This window comes from Mobula birostris, chromosome 8 (assembly GCF_030028105.1).
Source record: "Mobula birostris isolate sMobBir1 chromosome 8, sMobBir1.hap1, whole genome shotgun sequence".
NCBI lineage: Eukaryota > Metazoa > Chordata > Chondrichthyes > Myliobatiformes > Myliobatidae > Mobula > Mobula birostris.
In genome coordinates, this window is record NC_092377.1 from 75,882,317 (window position 1) to 75,904,711 (window position 22,395).

Genomic DNA, 22,395 nt, shown 5'->3' on the forward strand with positions numbered 1-22,395 from the left:
TGTGACTTCAACTGTGCCTACACAACAACAAAATAATAATATAATGGGGGAGCAGTGAGAGAGAGTGAGCAATAGGGACTCAAATTCTCATCCCCTCCATAACATCAATCTCATAAAGATAAAGAGTGGAGCTATAAGTATGCAATTTCTTTATAAAATTAAGTATGCACCCCTCCAATTGCAGGCAAATTGGTGGGCAAGCTTCTTGGTGACCTGGATCATACTTTACCCTAGGTGAATCCATGTAAAATGAAGAAACCAAAATAACAGCAAGATCTAGTTGGAGAATGCCCACTCAGGTGACGGCTAAACAAGAAGCATTCAAAATTTAAGCCATATTTGCCTCTTTCCGCAACGTAACACAGTGGACACTAGGAATCTAAAATGAAATCAGACAATGCTAAAAATACTCAGAAGGTCAGGTCAGATTCTGATGAAATGTCATTGACCTGATGTCAGATGTCAAATGACATTGAAGTCTCTGGTTTTTCTCTCCACAGATGGTAGTAGACCTGCTGATGGATATTTCCAGCATTCTGTTTTTATTGCTCATCCATATAAAGGCAATGGAAGTTGAGAAGCAAAGAATTCTATGACCAAGGCAAACACTCTTTCCCAAGGGAGATTACAACATCCCCAAAATCTTCATTTTATGTTTCCCAGGGATTGATATGCAGTGCAGAATAGTGGAATATTGCAATGATAAAGGCACTAACGTCTGCTTGTGAGTCAAGTTGAGGTTCCTGTTGTCTGCTAGCATGGTTTGGATGGTCATGTATTTTGTTTCCTATTTCAAATGCCCTCATAATGTCACTCAGCCTTTTCCCGGTAATCTCCTCTGTCCTAATATTTCCTAAAATAACCTGTCTCCTTTCAGTTCTAGCCTCTTGGGCGTACGTAGCTACCTGCAATTGCCAAGAACTTAAGCTCAGGAATCTTCTCTCTAAACTTTTGTCACTTTACTTGTTTTTCCACCTTTAAGCTTAAGCCAAAAGCTCTTTGGCTTAAGCTGTTGGTTATTGCCCTAACACCAGCTGAACTTTGCAAGGTACCACAGGCACAAGAAAATGATGGTAATTCTGAGCAGAGGTGCCAGAAGGTTCTGAAACCTCCCACACTAGCATGCAAGGTGCAGGATTAATGGCTGAGCTGGACTGATATCACCGGACTGTGCTCCACCCTTACGTACCACTAAGACTTTATGGAGTTCAGTGACAGAGCAAGAGTTTGCTGAGATATCCCAGCACTTATGCCAGGTTAGATCTGCCTCGTGATTTGCAAGCATGTTCTTTGTAGAGGGGATTGTAAGACTGTAGGAAAGCAACAGGTTTTATTTAATTATTTGTATTTTCCCTTGATGTTTTTAGATGCTTAGAGTATTATTGGTTAATCTTGCACTTATAAAAATGTGAAACTTGAATGAAATAGTTTGCCATTTCATTTTAATTATTCAGAATCATTGAAAGTCAATGATAGTTTGCAGTATGTTTTGTCAAGTCCACAGCATTGCAGCACTTGTAGCGGGACGAATGCTATCCCTGCCCCTACGCCTCCTCCCTCACCACCATTCAGGGCCCCAAACAGTCCTTCCAGGAGAGGTGACACTTCACCTGAGAGTCTGTTGGGATCATCTACTGTATCTGGTGCTCCTGATGTGGCCTCCTGTTTATCTGTGAGACCCAACGCAGATTGGGAGACCACTTCGCCGAACATCTACTCTCTGTCCACCAGAACAATTGAGATCTCCCAGTGGCCACCCATTTTAATTCCACTTCCCAATCCCATTCCGATAAGTCTATCCATGGTCCCCTCTACTGTTGTGATGAAGCCACACTCAGGTTAGAGGAGCAGCACCTTATGTTCTGTCTGGGTAGCCTCCAACCTGATGGCACAAACATCGATTTCTTGAACTTCTGTTAATAGCCCCCTCTCTATTTCCCACCCTTTTCCCTCTTTCACCTTATCTCCTTGCCTGCCCATCACCCCCTCGTCTGGTGCATCTCCCCCCTTTCCTTTCTTCCATGGCCTTCTGTCCTCTTCTATTAGATTACCCCTTCTCCAGCCCTGTATTTCTTTCACCAATCAATTTCCCAGCTCATAACTTCATCCCCTCCCAGCTTCACCTATCACATTGTGTTTCTTCCTCCCCTCCCTCCTCCCACCTTCCAGCTCTAACTCTTCATCTTTTTTTCTCCAGTCCTGACGAAGGCTCTTGGCTCAAAACTTGGACTGTTCTCTTTTCCATAGATGCTGCCTGGCCTGCTGAATTCCTCCAGCATTTTGTGCAGGTTGCTTGGATTTCCAGCATCTGCAGATTTTCTCTTGTTTGAGATCAATTAAAGTTGCTAGCTTGGAATTTGGAATTTGCAGACTAATCTCATGTGCATAAAATGTATCTTTGTGAGGCTGGATTGGCTACTGATCATTTCCACGTGAAATTGTGTTCATTAAAAAACTGATCAGAGTATTTCTGTGTGTAATTCAACATGACGTGACTGATGACTTCCTAGTTGGCGTGCCTAGTGATGTCAAGTTTTGTGCATGATACATATTCTGCATTGCAGGAGCTTTTATCGTTTAGAAGCACGCTGTCCAGGGCTCAGGAATGCATGTCATGTGACACCAGTGCTTTACACGCCAGGCTCAGTTTTCAATGATTGGAATAACGGAAGCTACAGCAATGGTTCCTCCATCACTTTTTGGGGCCTCCATGCTCAAATTCCAAGCCCCAGGCACAGGCTCTTTGATTACACTGCATGGCCTAGTGGCATGGATCACTCACAGCATGTCCATCCCCAACAAATAGAAGATGACCACATTTCCCTTTCTTACATTTTCTCTCACCCCCATGGTAACCTCTTCCACAACTGTTTGGTGGCTGCTGAGAAGAGAGCCTTTTAAGTCCTGACTAATTTCCCTGCAGTCAGAGTGACAATGACGCACCAAATGCAGGCGTTGCTGTGCAACTCCCATCAACAGCAATGGAGGGACTGTTTTATTATGTATTCCTGTGTGAAAAGTGCCTCAGCCTCAATTTCAACCAATTTTGCCCAATTTCAAACATTACTTCGAGACTCATTGTCTCCATATTCAGCACAAGTTTAGTACACCTAAACTGGTGTTTGCCTTTGTTATTGTTGAAGGTGGCACTATATAAAAGAAGAGCCAGTCAAAGATATTAAAGACAAATACCTGTAGAAATCTTAAGTTTTACCAAGAATTTGACAGAATATTCCAGGAAAGACCTGGAACCATAGAATTCTTTGATATTTTCTGATTGTTCCTGTAAGGATCAGATCATGTACCCACCTCATATAAAACCAGACCCGCATGAAGTGAAGCAGGCACGTTGAGGTGTGAGGGAAAGGCTAGATCCTTCTACTTCTCTGCATTAGGAGGGACCAACACTTGGCGACCAGTCAAAAGAACAATAAAACACACAACCTTCAGAATGGCATGGATGAAAATTGGCTTGCATAGTAATTATTGATAATAGTATTCAGTTTGAAGCATCATGAAGACAGGCAACTGTTAGAGAAGGAACCAAATTAACTACAGGAGCTCTACATAGACCCCATGATCCCCAGTAGTGTCAGTGTTGGCGACTTGCAATGTAACGGTAGCTTGCTACCTGTGATTATTCAAGTCCTGATTGGAAAAGCCACGTTTTGCAATACAGCATATCTAATTGTGAATATGTTGTTCAGTTTGATGATGCACATCAAGTGCCCTTCCCTTTAACCCGGGGGACAGAAACTAACTGCAGGAAACCACATGCTCCACTGCCTCCTCTTTAGAAAACAGAATATACAACTCTACAGAGAAGCACCAGGGCAAAACAGTCACCACATCTGTACAGCAGTGGGAACGTTGCTCACAGTTCAGCAGACTCACTCTGTAATGTGTCCTGACAGCTCTCTTGGTGTGAGAGACTGGCTGGAGTTAGGATGGAGGCAAGTGGCTGCCTCTTCGAGCTCATCTGTGAAGAACAACTTTATTCCTCTCTTTGATGTCTCTTTTTTTTTCCCTTATCAAGCTGGTTGGGGTTCTATCGAGGTCCTGATCTGCAAGTGGCACTCAAACTACGTTGTTTTTTTTTACAGCAGATCAGTTCCTGTTCCTGGAGCTTGTTAGCCGACCATTTTTCAACATTCTCCAGATGCCCAGTGTGGCCCTGTGGAAGACCGATTTCAGGCCGGTGTAGCCAACTGATGGAGATGGAACATCAGGATTTCACTGGGGTGGATGTATGGAAAAGTGACGCAGCAGACCATAATATCGTAACAGTGACCGTCGGTCCCACTCTTAGTTGTGAAAATGGGTGACATCTCTCTGTGCTTTGTTAGTTAGTGCGAGAGAGAGCAAGAGAGCCTGAGGCATGTTGAACTGTTAGGTAAACAATAGCTTTTGTTGACTGCAGATCATGGTCTCACCTCGGGTGCTTCTCTATTGCTTGGTGGGTGGTGGGAGCTGACACTTTTTGCTGAAACAGGAGGAGGGGAGGGGCGCTACGAGGTTCCAATATTTTTCTGTTCATTCTTTTGGAGTTCTGTTTCTGGTGAATGTCTGTGAAGACAAGTATTTCAGGTTGTATTCTGTGTATATTCTTTGATATAGACAGAACCATTTGAGCACTGTTAAGCTATTAATAACATCCTTGATATACAGCAGTAGCCACTGGATGTATGCATTTATTTGGCAAGAGCTATGAGAATGTCTGGAGGTGACTGTTTAGAATTTTTGTATAAGGCTCATAATGAAAATTTATTCCATGGACTTGTGCAGGAAAGCCTTTGGTCTCGTGAGCAGATTTGTGTTCTGGTTGCTATGGTTCATCTCCTCCTGCCTCCATCCCATTATTGGCAGAGGTCCACAGTATCTCCTAGACTGCAATACTCTTAACTGCAGAATTCTTGGATTATTTGTCCAGGCATGTGGTTTACTACTTTAGGGTCCCACTGATAGGCTGAACTCAAAATAGGTCACATTTTCTTCTCCTCAGCTCTTATCAGTGAGTCTTGCATTGATGCTGTTGCATGTACTTCAGAATCAGAGTCAGCTTTATTATCACTGGCATGTGTTCTGGAATTTGTTAACTTAGCGGCAGCAGTTCAATGCAATACATGATAGCATAGAAAGAAAAAAAATAAGTAAATCAATTATAGTAAGTATACAAGTATATTAAATAATTAGATTAACAATAGTGCAAAACTGAAATAATATATTTTTTAAAAAGTGAGGTAGTGTTCACGGGTTCAATATCCATTTAGGAATTGTATGGCAGTGGGAAGAAGCTGTTCCTGAATCCTGAGTGTGTGCCTTTAGGCTTCTGTACCTCTTCCCAGAGGGTAACAATGAGAAAAGGGCATGTCCTGGGAGGTCCTTAATAATGGATGCCAGCTTTCTGAGGCACTGCTCCTTGAAAATGTCTTGGATACCATGGAGGTTAGTACCCAAGATGGAGATGACTACTTTTACAACTTCTGTAGCTTCTTTTGGTCCAGTGCAGTAGCCCCCATACCAGACAATGATGCTCTCTGCGGTAACATCTATCGAAGTTCAAGTGTCTGAGGTGACAAACCAAATCTCTTCAAACTCCTAATGAAATCTAGCCATTGTCTTGCCTTCTTTATAGCTGCATTGACATGTTGGGACCAGGTTAGATCCTCTGAGGTCTTGACACCCAGGAATGTGAAATTGCTTGGCTCCCATCAGCTATTCCCTGCAATTTTAAAAATATACCAAAAAAAACAGGCTGGCATTGAGTGATGTATCAGGTTATCAGGTACTTGGCTGCAGAATAGCTACATATCTATTAAGTAGCTTGTGCATTAATTAAATCAAATAACAGGTAAATTTTAAGATCCTAGTTGATAAGTTCTTTATATCTGTGACATCCTTCAGGTCTGCAAGCTTCAGTTTTCTATGTTTCTTCAGTTCTGGTACAAACCTGATTTTAGTCAGATAGATACAGCCTAAAACAGGCCCTTCAGCCCACTGAATCCACACTGACCATGAACCACCCACTGAGGAATGCAGTAGAACAGAGGGATCTGGGAATACAGATACAGAATTCCCTAAAAGTGGCGTCACGGGTAGATAGGGTCGTAAAGAGAGCTTTTGGTACATTGGCCTTTATTAATCAAAGTGTTGAGTATAAGAGCTGGAATGTTATGATGAGGTTGTATAAGGCATTGGTGAGGCCGAATCTGGAGTATTGTGTTCAGTTTTGGTCACCAAATTACAGGAAGGATATAAATAAGGTTGAAAGAGTGCAGAGAAGGTTTACAAGGATGTTGCCGGGACTTGAGAAACTCAGTTACAGAGAAAGGTTGAATAGGTTAGGACTTTATTCCCTGGAGCATAGAAGAATGAGGGGAGATTTGATAGAGGTATATAAAATTATGATGGGTATAGATAGAGTGAATGCAAGCAGGCTTTTTCCACTGAGGAAAGGGGAGGAAAAAAAAACAGAGGACATGGGTTAAGGGTGAGGGGGGAAAAGTTTAAAGGGAACATTAGGGGGGGCTTCTTCACACAGAGAGTGGTGGGAGTGTGGAATGAGCTACCAGACCAGGTGGTAAATGCGGGTTCTTTTTTAACATTTAAGAATAAATTGGACAGATACATGGATGAGAGGTGTATGGAGGGATATGGCCTGGGTGCAGCTCGGTGGGACTAGGCAGAAAGTGGTTCGGCACAGCCAAGAAGGCCCAAAAGGCCTGTTTCTGTGCTGTAGTTTTTCTATGGTTTGTATGGTTTTCTACAACAATCCTACATTAATCATATTTTGCTGTCTGCATATTCCCAACAACTGTCCCCAGATTCTCCCATCACCTATACGGGGGAGGGGTGCAATTCATAGCAGCCAGTTAACCTACAACCTGCTCATCTTTTCCAAGTTGGAGGAAACCAGAGCACCCCGAGGAAACCCACATGGTCACAGGATGAATATGCAAGTTCCACACAGACAACACCAGAGGCCAAGTTTGAATGTGGGTCTCTCGCACTGCAAGGCAGCAGCTGAGCTCGCAGTGCCACCGTGATGACAACAATTGTTCTACCTTTTGTGCCATGCCTTCAATAGCCAACACCCCAAGTTGTGCAATTCTATCATTTCTCTCCCTCGCCACCACTCTAATGACCCCCTTAATATCCCTCTCTTGGTTGGGTGTCCTTGATGACTATGTGATTGTTATCAACTTCTGTTTGTCACCAGTTGCATGAAGTACGGCAGTATGCTTCAATTCACTCCATTAAGGATGCGATATAAAACCTGGTTTTCTCTTTTAATTATGTCTAGCTCTTTGTAGAATCCTGCACCAGAGATGATTTGGCATATTCCTTCTTGGTGCATTCCAAGGGGAATGTGTTGAATTTAGACGTACAGCTAACAATTAGGGAATTTCAAAATCAATTTTATTTGGTTGCTAATCTGTACTCTGATCGCCTTCTAAAAAAACCTAAAATATGCCTTTATCTACTTGTACTGTTGGAAATCTTTTCAGTTCAAACTTGCATCCGCTGTTATCGCAAACTGAATTATTCCCACTCCTCTCTATTGAATGGAATCAGCAACCTGTCTATCCAAAATCATGTCTTCCTCATTGTTTGATGAATACTCAAACCAAGGTGCAAAAGTCCTGGTCTATGGCATAGAAAAAGAATCTCAGGTTTGTATGTTCTGACATGCATGTACTCTGATAATAATTTTTTACTTTGACAACAATTTACACCCATCCCCAAATCAGACAACCTCCATCCAATAACTTAAGGATGTGAGAACTAGGAGTAGAAGTAGGCCTTACCTTCAGTATGTTTCCCTATTCAATAAGAACGTGACTAACACTCAAGCTCATTTCCCGCCATTCTCTTAGTGTCCAAAACCTTATTCATCTCATTTCTGGATATACACAGTGAATGAGCATCCACAGTCTTCTTGGACACAGAATTCCCAAAATCCCCAATTCTTTGAGTAAAGAAGTTTCTCTGAGAAGCATCAGAGATAGCTCATTTGTCAAAAGTTCTACTACCTTATACAAGCTGTTATTAATATGATTAACATTATCATTCCACACCATCCCCATCCTAAATCCTTCTCCTACTACTCTGATCCCTATTTTAGGACTTCCCAGCCAGAGGAAACAGCTTTACAAGATTCTGTCACATAAACATCGAAGCATGCAGCAGAATCATGTTTGTCTCAATGACTGACACATTCCAAAGATGTGTTGGGGACAGTCTGCAAGTGTCACCATGCTTCTGGCAGCAACATAGCATGCTCACAACTTCCTAACTCCAACCTGTATGTCATATTTTCTTTGAAATGGAGCACCTGGAGGTAACTCTCGTGGTCTCGGGAAGAACGTACAAGTACCTTACAGACAACAGCGACAGTTGAACCCCCAATTTCTGATCACAGGTGCCATAAACTGTTGTGCTGACTGCTACATTACAATGCCACCCAACAGACTCCCCCACCATCTATAGCTTTTCCCTTTGCATTGTCAAGTTCTATCCACACATTTGTTAAGACTTATCTTAAATTCCTGATAATGCCACCACTTCAATTTTATTTGATAAATTAATTAAATGAGCACATCTTCAGAAAGCTCAGCTCAGTAAGTCATATATGACATTAAGAAAGTCTTTGTTTAGCCAAGCATCTTGATGTACATGATCTTGAAATATGGATTCTCCTAAAAAATGCCCTTCCTTTTTACATTGAGTATGTTGAAGCCAAATAGAGATTTCTGTCATGTCTCAGCGAACACACTAAGAGTTGGTAGGTCACAGTCACAGGATGGCATTGTTGCCGCATTCAACACTACTTTTAGTTACAGATTGGGCCACATGCAGTTTTAAAACACACTAGGAGACTACTATGTCCAAGCCAAACATAAAGAGAGAGAATCAGGTTTACGCTACTTTCCAGCTCTAAATTCATAGATGTGTGCACAAGACATCCAGATAAATGCAAGTATTGTCTGGTGTCATCACTTTCAGGCAGTGAGTACCAGACCCTATTATTATTTGGTGGAAAGAACTGCATTAAATGGTGTAGAAGGAATGGGAAGTCAAATGCCTCACATCTATTGTACTTATCAGTCTTAAATTGTCACTCAGTAGTACTGGTAAAGACAAAGTATATTCATGGACAACATTCCATATTGTTACACATTCCAGGGTACTACACTAGGGAAAAATCAAACAAGATTAGATCTAAGCCACATGAGGAAATATTATGACATGCCACCAAATCTCTGACAAAGAGGCAAGGAAGAGAGACTTGCAATTCCTATAGTTCATTTCACAAGTCTCACCTTGTCACCAAGCATGTCTGAAATGGAACAGCTAATTTGTTACAAACAGCAATTTGATGATATGTTCATTAGTGAAATTGATTGAGAAATAAATATTGACCACAATATCAAGGGGTAAATTCCTTGCCCTGGGATCTTTTACATTATCTGGGTGATGGGATGGGGCCAAGGTTTAACATCTCGACCAAAAGATGACATTCAGACAATGTGGCCCTTGTTTCATTAGTGCACTGAAGGAATTAAATTAAACTACAATTAAAGTTGCCACAGTGGTACTTGAAACCATAACCTTCTGACTCAGAGGGGTGGGACACCCATTTGGTGAGCTATGGAAAACACCAAGAATTGGAGAAGAGGAAGGGATAGAGAGTTCAAAAGGTTTAGCTCCTTGGCAGCTGAAGGCAAATGGTAGAGTAATTGAAAAGGGGATTGATCAAATGCCTAGCAGAGAAGAGCTGACATGTTAGAGCAGTCCAAATGAAGGGTCTTGACTCAAAATGTTGACTGTCTATTTCCCTCCACAGCTGAGCTTCTCCTGCTTTCGTTGTCTTATCTCCGATTGGTGCAAGACTGTATGAAATTACAGAGAGATGAGTGAGCACAATATTGAAGGATTGGGAAAAGGAAGATTTTAAATCTCAGGAATTTATTAACTTGTGGCAAGCAGATCGGCAAGCATAGGTGTGAAGAGTGAAGAGAACGTGGTACAATTTAAGGACAAAAGCAGCAGAATTTACTTATTTATTTTTTACACCCAATAGGCAACACAATGTTACATCTCCAAATTTCTGCTACATAAAATTCATAGACACAAGTCAACTGTGTTGAACAGATTTTATTATAACTCAATTAATAAAAAACAAGTAACAGTTGAACTGGATGTTTTGCAATGCACAAGGTACTGGAGGAACTCTGCAGGTGAAACATCTGTGGAGGGAAATGAACAGTCAATGTTTTGGGTCAGGACCCTTCATCAGGACATGAGTGTTAAACAGGGGCATTTACTGCATCCAGTTATGAATTATATTTATTGGCCAGAGTTCTGAAAGAGGTAGCTGAAGAGATTGTGGAGGCATTAGTAATGATCTTTCAAGAATCACTAGATTGTGGAATAGTTCTAAAAGACTGGAAAATTGCAAGTGGCACTCCAATCTTCAAGAAGGGAGAGAGGCAGAAGAAAGGAAACTAGCCTCAGTGGCTCGGAAGATGTTGGAGTCGGTTATTAAGGATGAGGTATCAGGGTACTTGGAGGCACATGATAAAGTGGCCCGTAGTCAGCATGGTTTCCTCAAGGGAAAGTCTTGCCTGACAAATCTGTTCAATTCTTTGAAGAAATAACAAGTAGGAAGGCCAAAGGAAAATTGGTGGATGTTGTGTACTTGGATTTTTAGAAGGCCTTTGTCAAGTTGTTACTTATGAGGCTGCTTAACAAGTTAAAAGCCCATGATATTACAGGAAGATACTAGTATTGATAAAGTAGAGGCTGATTGGCCGGTGGCAAAGAGTGGGAATAAAGGCTGCCTTTTTTGGTTGGCTGCCAGTGACTAGTGGTGTTCCAATGGGGTCTGAGCTGGGACCGTTTCTTTTTATGTTATATGTCAATGACTTGAATGATGGAATTGTGGCTTTGTTGCAAAGTTTGTGGGTGATACAAAAATTGGTGGAGGGGCAGGTAGTTTGAGGAAGTAGAAAGGCTATGGAAAGACTTGGATTTGGAGAATGGGAAAAGAAGTATGAGATGGAATACAGTGTTTGGAGGTGTATGGTCATGCACTTTGGTAAAAGAAATAAAATGGTTGACTATTTTCTAAATGGAGAGAAAATTCAAAAATCTGAAGGGCAAAGGGACTTGCGAGTCCTTATTCAGGTTTCCCTAAAGGTCAGTTTGCAGGTTGATTTGATGGTGAGGAAGACAAATGTGATGTTAGCATTCATTTCAAGAGGACGAGAACATAAAAGCAAGGATGTAACGCCGAGGCTTTATAAAGCACTGGTGACACCTCACTTGGAGTATTGTGAGCAATTTTGGGCCACTTATCTTAGAAAGGATGTGCTGACACTGGAGAGGGTTCACAGGAGGTTCACAAAAATGATAGAATGGCTTGTCATATAAAGAGCATTTGTTGGCTCTGGATCTGTATTCACTGGAATTCAGAAGAATGAGTGGTGACATAATTGAAATGTATCGAATATTGAAAGGCGTCAGTAGAGTGGATGTGGAGGGGATGTTTCCTATGGTGGGAGAGTCTAGGACAAGAGGACACAGGCTCAGAATAGAGGAGTGTCCTTTTAGAATGAAAATGAGGAGGTATTTCTTTAGCCAGAGAGTGGTGAATCTGTGGAATTTGTTGTCACAGGCAGCTGCGGAAGCCAAGTCTTTATATTTAAGGCAGAGGTTGATCGATTCTTGATTAGTCAGGGCATGAAGGGATACAGGGAGATGGCAGGAGACTGGACTGTGGGAAATGGATCAACCATGATGAAACGGTGGAGCAGACTTAGTGGGCCAAATGGCCTAATTCTGCTCCTACATCTTATGTGAAGTTAGTAGGTTTAACAAAACTGTTACTGACCAGGACAGTTTGGCATATCACATGTCCTTGACTCGGTGGCAGTGCAGGCATATCCACAAGACCTGGTTCTCTTTTGGTTCCCACTTCCGCAGGTTACACTGCAGAGTGACCACGGGCTCCAGTCACCCTCTCCATCTGCGTAATCTGCATGAAAAACAAAGGCAAGCATACTTGCAGCTAGCTGCCATTGTGATGAGTCGCATAATTGGGACCACATGCTCGATTTGAAGCTGAGGCTCAGATCCTGCCGTTCGCATGCCATTCAAATAACTTTCACACACATAGCCGTACAAAGCATTGCTTGCACATTTTTTTTTGTTCTTCTAAGCCAAAGCAGCTGGAATGTTTCAGCTGTAAACCTTGATTATGGAGTGAGCAGACTTCATCATTGACCTCTCACTACTACCAGATAGACAGCATGTAAACAAGAAATTAAAATCACGTTTAGCAGCTAGATTCAAGAACTCTTTATTATTCCTGTATTTGGAAGGACAAAGAGAAGACACAGGCAGGTGGTGGGAAGGGAGGGATAATGCCAATTTTACTCACTTAGTTGTCTTGGGAATAAAAAGATTAAATATGAATCATTGGGATCTTGCCACATAGACGCAGATGTTTCCCTGCACAAATTGCTTTACATCAATCAATACTAGAGAATTTATTCCCACTGTAGTCCATACCTATTTGATTTCACTTGGCTTCTTTCCAATATCTCTTTTTGAATTCTCAGTTACCCAGAACAAGTGAGGAATGCAGACTTACCATATTCAGGCTGTCCCTTGGACTCCCATCTACGTTGTGTAACTGTGCTTCTATCCCAGCTGCCCACAGGATTCAAGAAATTGCTGTCTTCACTTGCATGGCTGTTTTCCTGATCGCCGTCGCTCAGGGAAACCGTTGCTGACTTTTGCCACCAGTTCCTCCAGTCAGACGAAGGCACCGGCCAGCTGGGTTTGGTCACTTTATGCAAGTCCCTCTCTGCCTCTATGTCAGTTCCATCTACCACTTCGATTGTAACCTGCACAATGCAAAACAATCAACGTCATAATGAATGCATGTATCTAAAATAGCAAAAAAATTGATTCTGACAATGAAACTCATCGCACGGGATGAAATTGTTGAAGTAACTCAGTAAATGCAAACTGAACTCACCAAAGTAACTTAAGTCTGGTCGTTAGCAAATCCCTTTTAAGAATCTATTTAGTGTTAATTACTATCAGTTAAACTCTCTGGAATGGGAAATTAACTATTAAAAATACAAGGTGTCCTTTGGCAGCTTGGTGTCAGCCTCTTGATTGAAGGCAGATTGGGACATCTGAATGACTCATAGCAATTAAGGTAATCCTGCTTGGGATATCGCGGCGCAGAGGTTAAGTCACTGAGCTACAGATTCATAGATATGAGGTTGAGACCCTTCTTGTCAGCTGGGAATGTAAATAAATATAATTAAATAAATCAGTAATTTAAAAGTAATCTAGTCTCACTAATGGTAGGCACAAAACAACTGTCTTCCTGTTAAAAGCACCAGCTGGTTCACTGATTCAAGATTGCATAATGCCATTTCCAGTACACAAGAATAAAGGAGAATGAAGTAATTGTTACTCTACATCCAATGTAGCACCAAAAAAAAACCCACAATAAGATAAGGAACATAATAATAATAATCATCATTGCCATTATCATAATAATATAAACCACAATAAATATACATACGCAAGACAGTTTTTATACAGAGATTGATTTATGGCCATAAAGTGATGCTAGGCATGGGAGTGTCTGTACATAAGGTGACTGACAAGAAATATTAAAGTAGTGGTGATTGGGGGTGCGGAGGGGAGGGTTAGTGGGTGGAGGTGTTGGTCATCCTTACCGCTTGGGGGAAGTAACTGTTTTTGACTCTAGTGATCCTGGTGTATAGGCTCTAATGGGAATGGGGCGAAGAGTCCATGAGCAGAGTGGGTGGGATCCTTTGTTAAGTTACTGGCCCTATCTGTTCTGCTGGTGGGTACGCTGGCACTGTTGATGCACTGGGCAGTTTTAACTACCTGTTGTAGAGCCTTCCTGTTCACCACAGTGCAGTTTCCGTACCAAGCAGTGATGCGGCATGTTTAGATGCTCTCTACTGCATATCTGTATGATGTGTGTATAGATATGCAATAGTCCAGCTCTCTTCAGCCTCCTCAGAAAGTAGAGGTGTTGGTCAGCTTACTTGATTGTGTAGGATATGTTCTGGGACCACGAGAGATTGTGGGAGACGTGCACTCCCAGGAGTTTGAAGCTGATTGTAGTTTCCACTGGTGTGCTACCGATGTAAAGAGGCGTGTGAGTGGGGCGAGTTCTCCTGAAGGTGATAACCATCTCCTTTGTCTTGTTGACATTAAGGAAGAGGTTATTTGCCTGGCACCAGGCCTAGAGCTCTTCCACCTCCTCTCTGTAGGCCATCCCATTGTTGCTGATGATGGGCTCCACCCCTGTCATGCCAGTGGCGATCTTGATGTGATTGCTCGGGTGTTCAGCTGTGCAGTCATGTGTGAGCAGAGTGTACAGCAATGGGCTCAGCACACAGCCCGGGGTGGGGAGGGGGACCTGTGTTAAGCATGGTGGGGTGGGGGGGTGGTGACAGGAACAGTTGTGCATCCTGACTATGAGGTCTGTTGGTTAGGAATTCTAACACCCAGGTGCACAGTGGTGTATTTAGACCAAGGAGTAGGAGCTTGTTCACCAAGATCAATGGGACAATAGTGATGAATGCTGAACTGACATCCAGAAACAGCGTCCTGATGCAAGTGTTCATGTTTTCTAGGTGTTTCAGAGCCAGGTGCAGGTAGAGCGGTTCTGGTGGTAAGCATATTGGTGAGTTTCCAGTGTGGCAGGAATGGAGTTTTTGATGTGTGTCATTATCAGCCGTTCAAAGCACAGCTTCGGGGGAAAAAGTGAGTTGAATTAACAACAGACATTGTTGGATGGCGTGATACAAAAAATACTACGTACTTCAATACGGTCTGCCATGGATTAGGAGGATTTAGGCTATTTTTACTCCAAGATGACAAGATTCTGACTTTAACCTAACAACCGGGAGTCACAGCAGAAATTGTGCTTCAGAACGATGTATTAGATTTCAATTATTTGTTTTTTCAAACTTGCTGGTGGTTGTAACAGAGTGGAGCTGGCAGAACTCTAGAAGTGCATACATAGGCACCCAGCTTGATCAAAGGCACCTCATTAGTAAAAAAAAAGGATATCTAACAAAGAGAATGATTTCAAAAATACTGTCCATAATTTGGCCAGAAGGTGCATCCAATTGGAACAGCCTCAAACTGTCCATTCCATCTTCTTATCATCACTCTGTCTACCACTTGAAAGGCAAAAACTTTTATCTGGGCCTGAATCAGCAGCTCCAAACTAACATTAGAAAGCGTCACAACCCATCTAACCAGATAAACATTATTGTTGCCTTTCGTCTTGTACTTATTAAAGATGAATTGCTACAACATTGGAAAGGTGAACTGTTTTGTTAGATTAGGGAAAAAGCCAGCGGATGAAAAATTATCTATTTAAAAAACACCTATGGAGAAATATAACAGAAATAATAGCTTCAAAATGTTTCGACATGAGCAATATAATATAGGAACAGAAATAGGTCTTTTAACTCCTCATGCCTTCCCTGCCTTAAATTAGAATTTTTTTTCACTAGGGTATTTGTAAAGGTGTATATTCACTCCCTAAAGGTGTGGTGAGGGAAATATTCAATTATATTTAAAATATACCTGGAGGAAATATTGAAATACCCTTCATCATTGGGCTAGTGTCCAAAAATGTAAGCCAAAATATTTCTATTTCGGCTGTCTTGGATACAATAATTTCTTTTGTGCTTTAAATTCCCATAATTCCATTAAATCATGGCTGATCCGGCCTTTGCCCCATAACTAGTATTTTAGATTTACAGCAGTCTACCAATCGCAGATTTTAAATTTTAACTAATCCAACAGCAACTGTTATTTACAAAAGGGATTTGTTTTGCAGTCTTATGATCTAGTGAGCATGGTGTTGCAGCTCTGTCCTCCCTTAGCAATGAGACTGCAAGCTGATTGGGAGACAGCTTTTTAGAATCTCTCTCCTCAGTCTACAAATGTGATCCTCAGCATATGGTTACCTGCTTTTTAATCCTCCCCTACTTTGAACACTCTGACTTTGGTCTCCTACACTGTTTTAGTAACACTCTACAGATGTCAAGGAGCAGCACCTTCAGCTCTGGGACTCAGCAGTGAGTCCACCCATATCAGGTCACGGCCACTAAATCTACTGTACATTTCCAGGTAGTAGTTGTTAGTATTGATTCTGCTGTTACCTTTATAGCACTTCCTATTTCATTTCTCATGTTGTTATTTGTCCAGTAACCCTGTTCCTTTTGACGAGCTCCATCCATTCCTACCTGCCTTGTATCCTATCAAAGAATCTCCCTTTTGCTCTTTCTTTGCCATCACTTTCTTGGACTCCAGCTCTTTCCATATGTACCCCCATGAAAAAAGTCCTCCGGTCTCATGCCCAGTAAATCCTTGTGCTTGATGCTTTAGTTATATATAGAGCACAACATCATAGCACAGAACATGGGTGTGAAAGGTCATTGACCTGAAATGATAATTCTATTTTTCTCTCCAGAGAGTTGTCTCATCTGCTGGACATTTTCAGTTTTATTTCATATTTCCAGCATTTTCTGAGGGTAAATTTCTCTTAATTGTCAGAGCAACTTATGGTTAACTTAAGCAGCATGCTTACCCATGAGGCATCACGTACTTTCATTAATGATGTGCCGCGTGCTGTCTTATACATATGATGAGTATATGTAGTTAATTATTCAATTAAAGCAATGGCACACATGTTTATTATTGCAGAGTCAGATCCCAGCAATTGCTCAGACACAATTTTCTGGACTAACTTGAAACTATTCCAGAATTCTCCCATGTGGTCACAGGGGACTGGACACTAGATAAACACATGGCCACATTGGATCACCCCATATCTCTCTACTGCCACAGAAACATGAACAGCCACACCATCCTTGGCCCCAGTACCTCCCATTTCCCAAGCCCAATCAACCCCACCAATATGGTACACAATGTCCCAGACCCCCAACCCTACCCCATTCCCAACATATCCTTACCCAGAGCTGCAGCACTTCCATTTCTGCACTCTCAATGCCCCCCACACTTAGAGTATACCTACTCACTTCTATGCCCAGTCTTTGTCTGAACCGCACCACCACCCGCACTCTCCCCACTGCCCCTAAACATGACCAACACTCCCACACTCATCTCCAACCCTCCATGAAGTCCGACCGCTACTGAGCCAAGCCAGTTCTCTGTCACCTAACCCTCCTGATCTAAGCAGCAGTTATCCCTGTCAACTGAGTCTCCCTCACTTGCATCCCCCAAAGCAAGTATAAGCTTCACATCTCTCCCTGAAGCTGCATTCTCCTCAGTCCCAATAACTACAGTTCCTGGAGCTCTGTAGACCAATCAGGCAATTAAAGGTTTATTTATCCACTGGAAACTTGTCAGGAAAGCAAAACCTGTTCGCTTGTCTGTCAGCAACCAAAAAAATACATTCTTCACAGCTTTGAAACACAATATATCCATTCCTGGTTTTGGAATCAACATTCTTCTCCATGACCCCACCACTTGGAACAACTTAACCTTGGCCTCACTGGGAGCAATATTCACAAACAGTCAACCAATAAACAAAAGCACGTCAAAGGAAATTCTAATCTTTTTATCCATCAGATTTGCTAAAAGTGCACTCACGCTAATACATCCTTGTTAAATATTTGAAACAAGATCCAGCAGCAAATGTAACTTCTATTTCTTCTTCCAAGACAAATCATTGAATCTGTAATAGCATTTTTTAGGATTCAGCAGCTTTCTTAAAGTGGCTCAAGATTGAATCAGTCCATCTTCATTTAGTAGACTATCCACTCTTCTTGCTATTAACTACAGACAATTGAAGATGTTGCTTGGCTTTCAACAAACAAAGGGATCCAGAGAACACCTCAGTTGTAATGACATTGAGGCAACAGGAAGAAACCAATAGGTCTCTTGAACTGTTACTCACAATTTATAGACCATGTACTGCTGAGAGTAGGAGAGACTCCCCTGGGATGATAATTGGAGCCAAGGGGACTTGCAAGCCCATAGAAGGAGAGGGTTTGCGTTGATATTTAAACAAAATGTCTGTCAGATGATGACTAGTAGTTAAGGGGTAACATGTTAGCAAGGGCAAATGGACAGCTGAATTTTGGAAACTTTTGGATTAGATTATAGTTATGGATTTAACTTTCTGTCTGCACTTGTTGCCGGCTCTGTAAAGCAGTGACATAATCAAAGACACACCCATTCCAGACATTCTCTTTTCATTCTACCTGAAAATATGTACCAGCAGGCTCAAGGACAGCCTCTATCCTGCTGGAATAAGACTATTGAACGGTCCCTTTGTACAATAAAATGGACTTGTGACCTCATAATCTCTCTCTCTATAGCCTTGCACCTTATTGTGTGCCTGCACAGCACTTTCTCAGTAAATGTTATACTTTATACTGCATTCTTTTATTGTATTACCTCACTGCACTGAATTAAAGATGTAATGTAATCTATATGGATGGCATGCAAATCAGGTCAAAGTTTTTCATTGTACTTCGATACTAGTGAAAATAATAACACAATTTACCAATTTATTTACCAGGTTAACGTGGAACAATTCTGTGTTAAAGCAATATTAGTTTTGAAATTTTCAACTCAACACCATCCTACCTTGAAAAGCTCTTTTTGGGGGAGAGAGAGGGGAGAGGGGAGAGGGGGGAGGGGCGGGAGAGGGGGGAGAGGGGGGAGAGGGGGGAGAGGGGGGAGAGGGGGGAGAGGAGAGGAGAGAGGGGAAAGGATATCACTTTCAAGCATCTAGGGTTCATATCCTTGATTATAGGAAACAAATATGAACTGTAATATGAAAAAAAAAGCTCTCCCCCTCACCATTTGATTGCTCATTTGGGCTAGGATAAATAAAGAGGCTTGTGTTTTCAAACTATCTTTCACAACTACAGGACATCCCAAAGTTCTTTGCAGTCTTCCATGTTCAAAGTTCAGCAGGTAATTTGCACACATAAGAGTGATAATGTGATAATGAACAGATAATCTGTTGCAGATTTGTTGATTGAAGGAGAAAAATCATCCCTGCCTTTGCTTGAAAATACTCCATGGAGTCGTACTGAGTTGGTGGATAGATAGAATCTTGGTTTCTTGTCTCAGCTAAAGGACATCAAGGCAGCACATATTCACCACTGCATTGTTTTCTTAGCCCAGACTTTTGTGCTCAGAGCTCTGCAGTGGAACATATTGTACACATATTGTCTGTGAATGTGCTGGCATCTCAGCCACACATAAAAATATGGCACAATCTCAATACTTAGGACAATGTATTAGGATTGTTTTGTGCCTTAAGTGTGTTCCCTTTTAGTTTTGGAGGAGTGCAGTGGTTGTAAAATTCAAAGAGCAGCGACTTGCATCAATCATGGACCAGCAAATGTCGCAAGACTTGAAAAGGCCACCTAGTGAATGAGTTTAATCAAGTGTAACCATGCATTCTATTGGATCCCTTACAGCAACAACTTCATTTCACACTTGGCTGAACACCAAGCACTGCGGAACAACTGCTTATCATTTAAATCCTATTAATTCTTTAAATAAGTTAAATATAATGTAAACTTAAATCACTGGATGCCTCTAAGCAACCAAAGACAACATTTTTAATGAAGAAACGTAAAATTAGCCTACTGGCTGTCACATCTGCAGTATGGCACTTCACCAGCCAATCATCAAACATTTCAGAGCTTATTTTTACGTTTAAGTATAGGTTTCGTTAATGTTCTGCTCACTGCTATTTTAGCTCACTGTTTTGCATGTTTGTTGACTGGTTTATTTTAAACAGGTTGACCGCTTGTTAAATTAGCCAGTTTAGGAATTTTAACTTTAGCATATTTAGCAGTGCACTAAAAATAGCAACAATTATCATCCCCTGAGAAACTATACAAGTACAAAAATGACTTCAAGGTGGTGGTGTTGTTTCAATTTGTGCTTTGTGCTACATTGAAAAGGGTGACTGGCGATAGAAACAAAGTCCAGTATTTTCGAATTTAGCAAGCAAACTGAAAAAAAAGTAGTGCAATAGTATTAAACACAAAAGGTTCTGAATATTTTGAGTTCTACAGCAATACACTCAAAATGCTGGAAGAATTGAACAGGTCAGGCAGCATCTGTGGAGAGGAATAAACACTTGACGTTTTGGGCCTAAACTATTCATCAAGACCCTTCACTGTTTGTGTTAGAATAATATTGAAGTGAACAATGACTCTTTAGTCCCCTCGCAGTGAAAAATGAAACTGATTGTTTTTTGAAGATAGTGAGTTCTACTTTCCTCATGCAATGACTTCACAGCACAGGCAGTGAATGTGGCTCTCACCAAATTCATCCATTTTCTATGAATTTGGTGAGAGCCACATTTGGGCAAAGTGCCGAAGCTGAATGTCAGCATTTATTTTGCTTAACATTGGTTTAACCTGTTGCATCCACATGGTATCAAAGAATTCAACGTATGTGATAGTATACCTGTATGTTGGGATTTTGTCCATTAATATCTGCTTTGGACAAGTCAGGGAAGTTCTCCAGATCTAAGAGGAATGTTCGAGGACCATCTCTCTGAAGGGGTGTGTGTTCTTCCTCCTGTAGCGTCTGAGCCTTTGCAAAAGATCTGCCATCATTCTGGTAATGAGAAGAATCGCCCCTTCCATCAGACTCCCTCATCGAAACAACCGTCCGAGCAGAATTGGAAAAAGAAGCCTTTCCATTGTTGACATTGTTCTGCAAATTGAATAATATCAGGGCAATTGAGACAAATTAATAAAGGCATGTGTAACTTTGATCTATTGCATTGTTATAAAAACATCCACTGCCTAGCAAGTGATATGGACTCAATAGTAGATGATAAATAGTTGGAAAAAAACTTGTAGAAAGGTTGATGAAGAGAGGGGGAATGGGACTAATTAAACTGTGTTTCAAAAAATCTAGCAAAGACTCAAGAGGCCAGAGGGGCTGCTTTGGTGCAGCTCTGTTCTATGATTCTATTTACTGATAAACTAAAGAATTTGGCAGTGATGAAACTAGGGAGATTTTTCTTTTGTGAACTGTACCACTGAGCATCATACTACGATGATGTATTTGATGCCACAGTGGGGAGCCAAGGAAGGAAGATGGCCAGACAACCTGTGCCTTTCACCATTCAAGTGAGACAATGAGACACTGGTGGGTGCTAGCTGAGGAATGCCATCAGTAGACAATGAGGGGGATGTTGAATTACCAACTTCCTATTCATCAATGTGAGGTTCAGTCTCAGCTGTAAGAAAATAAATTTAAATATGTAATAATGTTGAAGGTTACAAGAGGTTGGCACTCCACAAATATGTTACTAAAGGATGTCTGGCATTATTACAAGGCAATACTTGATCAAAAACATGAGAAAGCCTGCAGATGCCAGAAATCCAAAACAACGCACACACAAAATGCAGGAGGAACTCAGCAGGTCAGGCAGCATCTATGGAAATAAAAAGGTAGTTGGCCCGACACCCTTCTTCAAGGATGAGAAGGAAGGGGGAAGATGCCAGAATAAAATGGAGGGGGGAAGGGAAAGAGGCTAGCTAGAACGTGATGGGTGAAGCCAGATTGGTGGGAAAGGTCAGGGGCTGGGAGAAGAAGGTGTCTGATAGGACAGGAGAGTGAACCATAGGAGAGGGGGAAGGAAGAGGGGATGCAGAGGGAAGTAATGGGAAGTTGAGAAGAGGTAAAGGGTCAGAGTAGGGAATAGAGGAAGGTGGGGGGAAATTTGTTCACCGGAAGGAGAATCAATATTCATGCCATCAGACTGGAGGCTACCCAGACAGAATACGAGGTGTTGCTCCTCTACCCTGACTATGGCCTCATCTTGGCACAAGAAGAGTCCATGGACCTGATCAAAGTCTTTTTCTTAAATCAGGGAAATCAGCACAAACTCACGATTCAATTACTGCCTTAAACTCACTGCCAGAGAGTTGTGATTTGTTATGACATATATGATATATAGTTTTTGACAGGACTCAAGGACCAGAGCTAAAGTGAGAGGTGGGCCAGGCTTGATCTTTAGAAGAAGAAATAGTTCAAGTTTATTGTCATCTGACTGTGCATATATACAATCAAACAAAACAGAGTTCCTCCGAATCATGGTACACCAACAATATGTATATCACCCATAGCACATAAAAGAAAATATTACCACAAATAAGTTAATAAAACATAATTCAAAATGCATGTGAAGTGCACAGCACAGGTAAACAGTAAACAGTAAGTAGCTTTCTGTCCTAGTGACGAGACCTTGCTGGTGGTAGGGTATTCATCCATCTCACAACCTTGAACATGGGAGAATGA

At 41.6% G+C, this 22,395-nt stretch overlaps 1 protein-coding gene across 2 annotated transcripts in view; it reads right to left on the bottom strand.

The window, feature by feature from the left end:
• The window catches only part of ism1 (isthmin 1), an 89,360-nt gene that overhangs the window by 15,391 nt on the left and 51,574 nt on the right, over window positions 1-22,395 (bottom strand). The window contains exons 3-5 of one of the 2 annotated variants that reach the window (XM_072265482.1): window positions 20,548-20,799; window positions 12,659-12,914; window positions 11,897-12,040 (exon numbers count right to left, since the gene is read on the bottom strand). In XM_072265482.1, the coding sequence (XP_072121583.1) occupies window positions 11,897-12,040; window positions 12,659-12,914; window positions 20,548-20,799 (652 nt within the window). The remainder of the gene's footprint in view (window positions 1-11,896; window positions 12,041-12,658; window positions 12,915-20,547; window positions 20,800-22,395) is intronic. The other variant, XM_072265483.1, reaches the window with a different exon arrangement.